The sequence below is a fragment of the Triturus cristatus genome, chromosome 4_2 (genome assembly GCF_964204655.1).
Source record: "Triturus cristatus chromosome 4_2, aTriCri1.1, whole genome shotgun sequence".
In the NCBI taxonomy this organism is placed as follows: Eukaryota; Metazoa; Chordata; class Amphibia; order Caudata; family Salamandridae; genus Triturus; species Triturus cristatus.
Genome location: NC_140586.1, coordinates 729,588,584 through 729,601,826, shown reverse-complemented (window position 1 = coordinate 729,601,826; position 13,243 = coordinate 729,588,584). Strand labels below are relative to the sequence as shown.

The following is a 13,243-nucleotide window of genomic DNA, read 5'->3' as shown; positions in this document are numbered from 1 at the left end:
TGGCAAAGAGCGGGCAAACACCCTGACCGACGAACCGTTGGGGGCGCCAATGGTGACCGACGAACACTTCCCGTGCCGAGTGGAAGACATTCGAAGAAAGACCAGAGAAACGTACACTGACTCAAGCTGTAGAGTCCCATGGATCCCGTGATGAAACGGGGTCCACACCTAGCGAAACGCTGATCCTCCGCTCTCGGGTGGGGACTCTACAGCAAACTGGTTGTTGCTTGAGAGACTTGAGGCACCAACCAAAATTCCACAGATTTGACACTATCGGAGAGTTACTCTCGGATTGTACACTATTGCATGTCATTTCATTGCATAATATTGATATTAGGATAGATAGCGGGGGCTGGTGGAGACTAGCCAGGCACCTCAAGAATGGGTGTGAGAGCGATAGGCACTCTTCCTTGTTGAGGAGTAGATAGTTAAGATTCCACTGGAAGGGGGGCTGGGTGGGGGGCGCAGAGAGGGGGAGGGGGGACTGGTTGGGGGTTTGTTAGTTTTGGTTTAGTTGCACGATATACATACAGTACTGGGGAATGTTCAACTCACCGTAGCACACAACATCTGTTGACAACCGCACAGGGAAGAGCAGGAAGGCTGCCACAAGACACTCGGTCTAGTGCCACACTCGACCACAGAGTCCATTGCCACAGCCGTAACTCTGGGCTAGCAGATCCACACTCACTGCCTTGGAATATTAGACATGCCTTACGTTACAGCTACGAAACTAGAATAGGAAGCAAGGTTAAAAGGGGGATAGTCTTGCAGTACCTTAAGAGACAGATGCCGGATCTAGTATTGCTGCAGGAAACCCACTTGGTGGGTAACAGCTGCAAAGCACTCCACCGGTGGGGATACAAACTTATAGCCCATGCAGGCTTTACGTCAGGTTCTAGAGGCACAGGCATCTTCATACGCAAAAACCTAGTTCTCACTCCCACCCGTAGCTGGACTGACCCACAGGGTAGATTCGCAGTTTTAGAGGCTACCTGGGAAGGGAACCAATTAAACATCGTCTCAGCCTATCGTCCACCAGCCCTGGGCAAACCGGCTCTACAGGAACTGGGTGGGATACTTGTAGATCTTCCCCCTGGCACACTCGTCTTAGGAGGAGACGTCAATATGACTATGGACGACATGACTGACAGATACCCTTACAAACTCCCTCCCGGACGTCATACCTCCCTAGCAAACTTCACTCAGGTGATGGGACTCACTGACCTTTGGCGTTTGTTGAACCCATATCAACCTCATTTCACACATTATTCTAATGCACATAACAGCATGTCCCACATTGATTATTTTTTCATCTTCCTCACAGACGTAGGTTATTTCCAACATCCTCGGGGACTACCAAGGGGAATCTCTGACCATTCTCCTCTCAAGATTGACCTCACCTTTCGTAGACCCTTGACCCGCGGCCCCCTAATTATCAATCCGTGGCTACTCACTATTCCTGATATCAAGGATGACCTGACCGAGCACACGGAACTCTGTTTCACTGAAAATCTGGGCTCTGTGGAATCGGTGAGTACCATTTGGGAGGCTTATAAGGCGGTTATCAAAGGTCGCGCTCTGGGCTTAAAAATAGGATACCTCCGGAACCACAATGAACAACTGACCCAGCTAGAGAGCAACTTGCTCCTTCTGGAAACAGAATACCACACCTCTCCCACTGATGACACAGCTCATAAACTCCGCAATAAACAACTGGAATACAAGGAGCTAGCTAGACACGGGGTTTACGAGCTCGGAGAACGGGCTGGGAAAATGTTGGCCTGGTTACAAAGACGCGACCAAGAGTCGCGATGGGTCCCGGAAATCCTGCTAGAAGGCGGGATGCGGGTGACAGACCCCCAGGAGGTAGCAGACGCGTTTGCGACCCACCTGGAAGATAAATATACCTCCAAGACTTCGTACTCCTCTGAGGAATCTCGCCAACTCTTGGAGGAAATGGATCTGCTGCGGTTATCAGATGCTGACAGGGACGCCTTGGACGCTGACATAACGGCAGACGAGGTATGCAAAGCTATCTTTGCTATAAATTCTGGAAAAGCAATGGGACCCAACGGAATCCCCATCGAATTCCTTAAAGGGATGGCTCTTAAAATAGCTCCACACCTCAAGAGCATGTACGATGAGAGTAGAGAGAGAGGGATCCTTCCCTTAGATCAAAGACTAGCTAATATATTAGTCATCCGTAAACCAGGCAAAATAGCTACACAGTGTGGCTCAAATAGGCCGATTTCACTAATCAGTTCGGAGGCCAAGGTGCTGGCCAAACTTCTGCCGTCTAATAACTGTGCTCCTCTCTTTGGTCCATGAAGATCAATCAGGTTTCATACCCGGTCAAAACACCACTCTCAACATTCGAAGAGTCCAGAACGTCCTGGGCAGGCAACCCTATGTGCAGGACGATGCGGTCATAGTGTCATTAGACGCCACCATGGCTTTTGACTCCATAGAATGGCTCTATCTTTTCGAAGTATTAGCTCGGCTGGGCTTCGGCCCTGAGTTTAGAAGATGGGTGGCACTCCTCTATAAAAACTTACTGGGACAGGCCAGGGTAAACAATTGCACCTCCCGCACCTTTGCTTTGCAATGAGGTCCTAGGCAGGGCTGTCCTTTATCCCCTCTATTGTTTGCGCTTACCCTAGAACCCTTAGCCCACTGGATCAGACGGGATGTTTCAATATGGGGCCTCAAATGGAGTGAGGACATAGAAGACAAAATATCACTATATGCCGATGACATCCTGATATATATGGCATCCCCCGTTCTTCCCTTAATAGTTTATTTAATGTCATCACTAATTTCGGCAAGTACGCGTGCTACTCTATCAATTGGTCAAAGTCTGTACTATATGTGCTCCATGGTCCCCCACCCGTCTCTCCTGTGGATATTCAATCCAATGCACAACGACAGGTTTTAAATATTTAGGCATCTTTATCACACCCGACCCCAAGCTATTCTATGAACACAATCTCCTAGGCCCCCTGAAGCGGCTACAAGAGGACGTGCGACACTGGCGGTCGCTGCCCCAGTCTCTTCTCGGCAGAGCGGCTCTATTTAAAATGCTTGCCATTCCCAGATTCCTATATGTTCTTCAGAACTGCCCATTCCCCATAGCAGATAGCTATTTCACCACCATAGAAGGAGAGCTCTGAACCTTATTATGGGACAGGAAAGCCCCACATATCGCTCTTCCAAAACTTACCAAGGGATGGTAGGACGGCGGAATAGCCCTTCTGGATCTCCGCCTTTACTACTGGGCCTCCCAACTGGTACCCGTCAACCACTGGATCCATGGACCCCCGACAAACCCAGCCTTTCAACTAGAGAAATATCAGACAGGCCGAGAAGGTTATATGGGAGCTCTCTGTAGCAAAGCCCGCAAGAGTCGATACGTAGGTCCCATGTCGCATACAGTAGTAATTTGGAACAAGGCCAACAAACGCTTGGGTTGGGCGGACACGTTCACCAAGGCTACGCCGTTGTGGTCCTCGCAGCGGCTATGATTGCTCTGCTTTCACACAGGATTTGATAAATGGGATACTATCGGAATCACTAATTTGGGGGACCTAGTTGCCAAGGGGAAAATCCATACATTCAAAGAACTGCAAACCAAATATTCGCTCGCACTGGGAGAGGTCTTCCGATGCTAACAAATCCGACACGCAATTCTCACTAATATAGCCGACCTCTCTTCCCTTCCAGATGCCTCCCCTTTAGAGGACCGCATACTCACAGAACCACTTCTGACGAAAGCTATCTCTTGCACTGATCGCAAACTCTGCAACAACCTACCTGACACTTTTCAAGCTTTGAGAAACCGCTGGCAAGCGGACCTAGGGGAACTGGACGAAGAAGATTGGCAAACTGCCCTAATGTACCCCAGAGAAACAGCCGTGAACCACCGCTCCCGTCTCATACAACTAAAAATACTCCATAGAACAGGCATCCTCCTGGCAAAAATTGGTACCAGGAATGATGTGTTATGCCTGAGGGGATGCGGACATGACGGCTCCTTTTATCATATCCTCTGGGAGTGTCCCCGCATACATCCGTTTTGGGTTAAAGCCACAACCAAGATGAAAGATGCTTTGGGCAAACATATTCACCTGTCGCCAAAAATGGGGCTCCTGAATGTTTGGGAGCCTAACTGATCTAACGGAAGTAGAGCAGCAATGGGTGGCGTTGGGATACTTATTGGTTAAACGCGCCATAGCAATGTCCAGGGGTTCCACCAGACTGCCACTTACAATAGGATGGGTAGCAGAAATGGACAAATGCATGATCGCAGAAAAGGAAGTGAACTAACTCAGGGGATGCCCTGAGAAATGGGATAAAAAACGGGGTGGATGGAACGCCTTTAGGGGGGTGCTATGTACTTCCCCCACAGAAGATATGGCGATAAAACGGTCCCAAATTGACATTCCATAATGCCTTCAAGAGCGCCATGTTCAATTTCAAATGCTGTGCTACTTAAGTGATGTACCCCAAAAATGTACTGTATTAATGATAATGTGCATTGATTCTAATTAAAAAGTTTATCCCCCCAAAAAATTGACTCCGGCGGTATTACTAGCTTATTGTATGAATGGTTATGGGCCAAGGTGAATATATAGTGTGTGTGTGTAACCCCAAGCTGGTAATCCGCTTCATCAGGGCCAATGCTTTCAGTCTGCTTACTGGAAAGAATGTATCCCCAGGTATGTCTCTAGTCCCTGGAAGATGCAGAAAGTGATAGAACCACTAGTTTGAAATATGCTGGATCCCGTGTGAATACAGTCAATAACAGAATACTCAAGTAAAACACTCTATAATCCAGCTCAGTTTAGTTTTATTTCGTGATCTTAGTTTCAGTGACATTACTTTTACAGATGACAATTTACAGTTTGCATAACCGCCCCCATAGTTGCCACCGCTCTACATACTTCCCTAGTCATTTCTACCATCCCCTTACTTTCCCTGAACTTCTTACTTTCAAATCTGCTTGTGTAGTTCCTGTTTGTACCCTGAACCACTGAGACACCCTTCACCTTTTACTTCACATGACATTTAGACAACATTATAATATAGAAATGACTGCCATTCAGAGACCCACTGGCTGATATATATCAGAATTGAAAACCATGAATTGCCTTGATGCCAACTAAATGTGCTCTTTAATGGCCATCAAAATGTGGGCCGAAATAACCACTGTGAATTTGTCTTTTCTCAGGAACTTTGGAAGAATTTTTCGAAGCCAAACTTGCTACTAAAACATTTGCTTTCATTTTTTTTGAAGATAGAATGTTACCAGAGTAAGACACCTAATTATGCTCTCTGACTGGGAGCTTATAGACGGAACCCTTTAAAACACTCATTGAGCTTAATTTTTATCTGCTGGTAACAATCTTCTAAAAGAAGGGAGGCAACAGGGAAAAATCCCAAGCAACCTCAAAAATATAAAGCTACATTCATTTCCATAATTTGTAGAACCCATAGGTCTGAAATGTATCTCACCAGCCAACTTTGCACCACTACACAAGAATACAGGGGCATTCTTTAGTAATAGCTGTGGCCTGATAGGAAGCAACTTGAGTAAATGTCTTTGTTTGAGACAGAAGTCCTGTAATTTTCTTACTGAAAGGCACAACTGGGATATTATCGAAGGCCTGAACAGCTATGATGTTTACAAGAGGCTCCTTGCGAGGGAACTGGGCAAATAACAAACGTGCTATATGCGTAAGAACTGTTACACTTCACCAAGGCGCTATGAATCTTATCACCAAACAACTGTGGTTCTTCAAAACACTTAGTCTGCAGATAATTCTGAACATCAAGTAAAATAATGTGTTTGGAGACCCTAAAAAAATAATTACAGATGCAGTTGGAATAACCACTCTGAGGAAAGATTTCAGTCTGAAATCATTAAGCTACGCCTTCATGAATTCTGCAAATCCGGAACTAATGAGTGCTTAATGTGTTTCCTGCTTGTAGCAGGAACTTTCTATTTTATAATGTAGGCTCCGGCAGCCTGTGACCTAGCTCAAATGACTTACAAAGCTTTACATAATTGCCAAACTCCCTGTTTAACTGTTCAGCCACACAGTACAAATATTTGGTATTCCTTAAAATCAACATTTATCTGTTTCAATTATTTTTTAATAAAGCTAATGCACCAGATTTATATTGGAGACTTCACAGTGGACCTATCATTGTATACAATTCGCAGTAAAACTTACTGTAACCTACTTAAAGTACAGGAAATTAGATAAAAAAAAGATAGAGTGCTAGGACTCCAATCAGGTCTCCCTGGTGTAGTTACTAGTTCTACTCTGAGAGAAAAAGAATGATAACCAGACCTACAAGTTTATCAAATCTGCCATTAAAATTGGTGCACAGAAATAGCTCCATCACATGGACTTCCCACAGCAACACCCGCCTTTGTTGCCTGGTTTTCAGATATGCACTAATGAGTCTTGACAGAGTTTTTAGTGTTATTTAGGCTGCGATCCTTAGCCAAAGCATAGATGTCAGCCAACAAATGGGCCGTTTGGTGGAAACCCTGCTACAGTTTCTCTGGGTGACAACTGTGCATCTGCGAGTGGTGATTAAACTTGGAGGCAGTGTTTCGGATAGCCATACTTGGAAGAAAGTGCCTGACAGACGGGTTATTGTATACCAAGAACAACTTCATACAGCGCACTGTACAATGACAGCAATACTTTCCCTCTAGTGTTACAGACAGTATTGCATTTCTCATTTGATTGTATTATCTACTAATCGAGCTATTATACTCTGAACCTTGGTTGTTTGTTATGGGGTGCATACTAGAGATAAACTAAAACAAAGTAACTATCTCCTTTTATGTTCACGACATTTGCATAGAGCACCCTCAAATAAAGTTCACAAAGAGTATCTTAAAACTAACGCTCAGTGGTATGATTTTCCAAAGAGCTCCCCTAGAACTTGCAACTTGATACCACATGAGTTCCTGGGCACCTTGTCGCTAGTCTTTGCATTACATAAAAGCTTATCCTGCTACTCTAAAATTTACATTTGTATTTATTTCATCCAGTGCTGGAATTTCATTGGCCCAGAAACTTACTTGCGAGTATAAAGATAATGACAATAAGTAAACATCAATATGTAAAAATCATTACAATATAGAAAGTCTGAAACTCGACTTTTAAATGGTGCTAACTTACAGAATGTTCAGCAGGCTACTGAAATCAATGTATACCCTCTATTGATTTCACTTTCCATATAGAAAATATCACATTTGATATATTATACAATTAACATAAAATAGAAGGTACTTTATGCAACAGTTGACGAAATTCATATCCTAAAGTTCTAGTGTAAAGTCCTATGTGCACAGTAAGAAGACTCGTGCAGCACATCACCTGAAAAGCTGAGTAGTATCTTAACATTTCTAAATGAAGCACTTATACCTGTGAGAAAACAAAACTTCGACCCAACAACAATGTACATTTTCATGCATTGCTCATACTGACCAAAGCATCTCTTGCATACTTTATCAAGAATTTCCCGAAATCGGTTTGTCATTGGGGGCAGCGGTTTTAAATCAATTTTCTTGAAGTCCTCTGGACAGTCGTTCTTTGAATGGCCATCTCTTTTGCAGATTCTGCATACTATAGTTGGAGGCTAGGTAAAGAAAAATAAAATTGCCTTAAAGGGCCAATAATATCTTGATAGCAATAGCAGCAAATCACTGCATAAAGTAAAAACTGAAAACAAATTCAATTCTTGTAAAACACAAAGCAGAAAACACATTATTTTAATGTTGTTGCTTAATGTTTTATTTATTATATATTTGCATTCTTTTATTACTATTCTCCACGGCCTGGCAAAAAAAAGCCCAGAAAAAAAATCAGTGTTTCCAGTATTAAATCTAACACAGAGACAACTTCTGTCATAAAACCAAACAATCATTTCTTTAGGTCTCAATAGAAAGCTGCTTTAGCTGTCTGGCAGAAGTCAGGTGAAAAAATAACAAGCATTTGCAATGCAATAGGTCTCGCATTTTAGAAACTTTGACCTATTGCTATTGTAAATGACAATGCATTTTATTATTTCAGGTTTTTAAACACATAAATAAAAGGCATTGTCAGTTACAATACCAATAGCTCAAAATCTCGCAATTGCTTGTTTCTTTATGGCCATCCAGCTCATTTCCACCAACAGACCTCTAGTCAGTTTGCATATACCATGGAGAACAAAAAATACACACATCTCTATTTGTGTGCACACTCTTCTGTAACTACCGGCAAATCAGACTACCACATCTAAATGTGTTATGTAAAACGGACGATCCAGTACAAATACATTAAGTGCAGGCGCAATCGGGTTACTGTTTATTTATTTTATGTTTACCTTTTTATAAAGAGCATTTCTATCAAGAAGGGGTGCTGCATACATCAACAACAAATTTCCACGCAAGCCGTCTCTTACAAGGAAACAACATCTGTAGCATCAAAGCATTTACTTTTAAACAGCATGGAAGTCGTTGTCTTCCTCAATAGACTGCACAACACAGGACAATAGTCCTCATCAAGATGTGAAAAAGTGAAGACTAGGGAAGAGAAGGGCTAAGAGGCAAGATGGTACAGCAGCCAGAGAAGGAAGAAGGAGGGGTGGTAGCTTGTCAAAATGCAGCACTTGAGAGGGCAGTAGGAGAAAGATGGTTTATAGGGAAGAGAGAAAAGCAAGTTGGGAGCAGCAATATACAATCTGGACAAGGAGAAAGAAGAGGCGTGGGAGGACAATGGCAGTAACAGCAAAGAGGCAGCCTGGTGAAAGAGAACAGAGAAGGGGCAAAGGAAAGTAGGCAGACGCAAAGGGATGCAGGGGGTAATTCAGCTAGAGTAATCGGCTTCGAACATTTTGGGGCATGGCAATAAAGTTTCCAGCGTCTCAGGGCGACTGGAAGGAAATTCCAGAAGGAGGGGCTGCCCCAGAAAAAGGTAGTGCTGCTTCTTCATTACATTTTGTTGTTGTTGTAGGTTGTGTAAGCTTCTCAGCCTTTTGCTGGCACAGGGGTTTTGAGAGACGTGAAAACTACTCCAGCTGTTGCACGTTTAGTGCTTTGAAAGTAATGCAAGCCTGCTCGAACTTAACAACAGATTGAGATCCCTTACAACTAGAGGTATGTGGTTAGACCTTCTTGAGCCTGAGATGAACTAGGCCACCAAGTAAATTCTGATGTAATTGAGATTAAAGAGCACATTTGATTGCCTGCCGAGATGGGAGTCCCATAATCATTCCTGGTTAAAATCAGGGCCTGTACTACAATGCAGAAGTCAGTTTGTTGGATAAATGGTTGTTTTTTGTGTGGCTGTTTTGCTGTATGTTCAATTTTTGAAGACATGGAAAAATGTGGTTAAAGCCACATGCCAGGCAATTTGACTTCATTGAGCTGACTACGAAGACACTGTGAATATATACATCAGACAGCCATTCTTTCTAAGAATTTTTGTGGTCTGCAGATAAGATTAAACTCTTGAATTAAACTTAAAAGCTTGAAAAGGTGCAAGGACATTGATTTATGCCGGGTCAAGGGGCACTGTTTTATAGTATTGATAACACAAATTGAACAGATCTTAAAATTGATCTGTGCATCATACATATCGGTGTATTGCAACATCTGACACCGCTATCAACATTCTGAGTCGTTTCATACAGTAATTGAACCACATAGGCGCTAGAACAGACTCCTTAGGAACACGGCTCATGGCGGGGGTAAATTCGAGGGTGACGCTACTCGTGGAGTAAGCGCAGCATGGATACCCGCACACAGCACACGGACCGAGCAGCTATTTTAACTCCGTATATGTTAAGTTCCTGCGTTGCGTAGAGTTTTGTTAATTGTCAAGTTGTCATCTGCAGACGCAACACATTTTCAATCGAAACCCCAGTTGAAGTCAAGTTAACCCTGCCAGGCTCGATTTCTCTGAGACTTGTCTTTGTTTTCTGCTACAGCCAGCAGTCACTTCCAAAACAAACTTACTTCCTGCTGCAGCGTTGCAACAGCAGTCTCCAGCCTGACATTTTCCATGGGAGTGGATTTGGGGCAGGGGAGAGCTGCTGTCTAACTCACACCCAGGCTCACCTCTCCTCAGGTGTTCTTCAGAATGAGGTCCAAGTTTGCGCCTGCGCTGCCCGGCGCCACCAGCTCTCCAAACAAGCACGCAGTGGGAGCGCGTGAAAGCTACCATCGCTAGAGAGGAGACGCCATGCGCATGCATATCGCCTGTCCGTGCGCGCACATGGTTTGGTTTGTCTCCGTCTCCCATCGCACACCAAACCTACAACAATAGTCTCGCCAAGGCGAAGCAGCGCATGCGCTGCATTCGCTAGGCGAGACCTAAAATAAGATGCCGAGGCGTTCTACATTTTGCATCCTGTACTTGCACTGGTGAAGAGAATAAAAAATAGTCCCTCTTAATACCTGCAATACAGACATTTGCTGCCACAATTACAGTCCCCAGATAAACCTGGTCATGTCGGCAAGCCTCCACTTCAGGGGCTATAGCAGCAACAACAGCTATTACATTAGCAGTGACTGCAGCTGCTGCAATAGTAGTGGCCAGTGGTATCACCAGACTGGCCCCTCGTGCCCCCATCAGCCTTGTATTGGGGCACAACGTAGAATCATTTTAAATAAAAGAAGAAAGCAGCACTTGGCTGTTTAACTGAGCCCGCAAATTGAGGCAGAGCTGTAGAGATTCTTTCAATGCTCTGGACAGTCATTCAGGGAAGTTATGACTTCTCCTAAAGAAGTGAGTCCACTAGCAGCTCACCTGTATGAGTACGTATAACAAATGCATTCACACTACCCTCTGATAAGTCTAATTGCTCAACCCAACTACCACTAAATTGAGAGTAAGGTATTATCTACTTTATCCTCTGCTATACCTTTCGGGACTCACTGGACTCTGTTTACACTATATCTCTTTTTAATATAGAATATACAGAGCCAGCTTCCTACATTGGAGGATCAGCTGTGGGATCTACAACTTTGAATTTGTTGGACTAAGTAGCAACATCCGATGACACGACAAAAGTCCTAAATTGTCTTTAGATTCTGATTTTTTAATTGACCATTTTTTTAATTAAATTTTTTAAAGTCTTGCTAGGGCCTTGGTCTGTCCCTTAAAGTGTTTGAAAACTTTAAATGTAACTTTAGTTGGGGGTAAAGTATCTAGAAGTTGATTTTTTTTTAGTTCTTTAATAACTCACAAACTATTAGTAAAATAATGACTGACCGCGAATGTGGTTGAAGGGCTCGACCTCACCCCCTACCTCCATCTGAAGATGAGAGAGTGAAGGCCTCTATAAACGTAAAAAAGATTTCCATGGGATCCAACTCTTCCAAGATCAAGTTACAGGAGTATGCTAAGGACCACTCTTCTGAGGGGGAAGATCCCAACTCAAAGGAGGGAGAAGTTAGTGGGGAGGAGGACAACCCCCAACCTCCCTCAATAGATAGGGAGAACTGGGTCCCTGTGCCCCGAACTCCAAAGACAGAACTCACAGCACCTAGGTTTCACACATGTGGGCCAGGTTCTTATGAGACAATTGAGGACAGCCTCAATGAAGAGGGCATCCTGCTAGCCAGGTTGACCAAAAGGCCTGACCTAGAGTCCATACTCCTGGCTCTGGAAAAAGAAAGAGCAGAAATGGGTTGAACACCCACAAATGGTGGCAGCAACTTAAAACATAAGGAAAAATAAAGTTCTTATGACCCTGAGATCCCCAAAGGGATTGTCGCCAAATATGAGGAAGGTGATGATATCACCAAATGGTTCACAGCATTTAAGAGGGCCTGTGGAATGAGAAAGGTAAAGAAGTCACACTGGGGAGCATTGTTTTGGGAACTGTTCACTGTTAACTGCAGGTATAAGCTCCTGACCCTTAATGGGGCAGATGCTGAGTACTATGACCTCATGAAGGGCACCCTGATTAAGGGCTCTAAACTCACCACTGAGGAGTATCGAAATAGATTCGGGGGGCACACTAAATCTTGAGTCAGTCCTGGGTTGGCTTCATAGACTACTCAGTAAAAACACTGCGTGGCTAGTTAACTGGAAGAGACGTGCATGATTATAGTGGGCTTTATAATCTGTTTATGAGAGAACACATTTTAAGTAATTGCACTAATGAAAAGTTGCATCAGTATCTGGTAGACCTAGGTCCAATTTGGGTCCCAATTGGGAAAGGCAGACCACTGGGTCAAGTCTACGGTGACCAAGACTACCACTGGGGGTGATCAAAAGAAAAGGGTTACAAAACCTCCACAGGGGAAAGAGGGTGAACATCCTAAAGATAAAAATTGGGAGTCCCAGGTAGCCCCCCCAAACCCCTGTCTAGGAGGGTGGGCCCAAAGATACCTCACAAACCAAAACTGGGTACCAAGGTAGGAGTTGGGATCCCAATAGGGCATGGTGTCACAACTGTCAAAAGACAGGACACCACACCAAGGACCATAGCTGTCCAAAGAAACCAACCTCTAGTGTAGCTCCAGGGGTTGCCAGTGTAGCCTATGAGGGCAATCCCTCAGATGAGAAAGTCCACATAGCCTTCAACTGGGACGTGGGCCCAAAAGATGAATTGGAGAGTCCGGAGGGGAGTAGACACTCCCACCACCTACTGGTGACAGAGACATCAACAATTGCTGCCAGCTAAGCAGGGGGAAGAACAGCAACCACAGCTCTATGCACAGTAGCCATACCGGTCAATATGGCAGTGGAAACAACAATAACAGATGTCACCAAGTCTGGGTCAATGGCTGAGACTAAAGTTGTAACCACAGCAGGGACAGGCACAGCACCTGTTATTAAAGCAGACACAATAATTGCCACCACAGCAACTGTCATAGTAACAATAGCTAAATTCACAGCAGCGGCAAGCCAAGAAAACAGCTTCCACCACAGCTGTAACATCAGCAGAGCCCACAGTAGTAACCGTAGTTGCCATCATGGGAGGGACAACAGCAGCAACTGAAGAGCCAACCATGACACAGTATGGACAACAGCAGTATCTACCTTCAAAGCAGGAACCACAGAAGCAATCACTACCGTGACCATGCCAGGGACCACAGCAGCGGATATAGCGGCCCCGTTGAAGAGGCAACTGCAGCATAAACAGCTGCCAGCAAATCAATTGTAACAGGACGGGCAACATCAACAACAGAAGACATAACAGCAGGAACCAAAGCAGCAACAAA

At 44.3% G+C, this 13,243-nt stretch overlaps 1 protein-coding gene across 2 annotated transcripts in view; it reads right to left on the bottom strand.

The window, feature by feature from the left end:
• The window catches only part of TUT4 (terminal uridylyl transferase 4), a 1,269,543-nt gene that overhangs the window by 628,670 nt on the left and 627,630 nt on the right, over positions 1 to 13,243 (bottom strand). For both annotated transcript variants that reach the window (XM_085602613.1, XM_085602614.1), the window contains exon 15: positions 7,512 to 7,662. In XM_085602613.1, the coding sequence (XP_085458739.1) occupies positions 7,512 to 7,662 (151 nt within the window). The remainder of the gene's footprint in view (positions 1 to 7,511; positions 7,663 to 13,243) is intronic.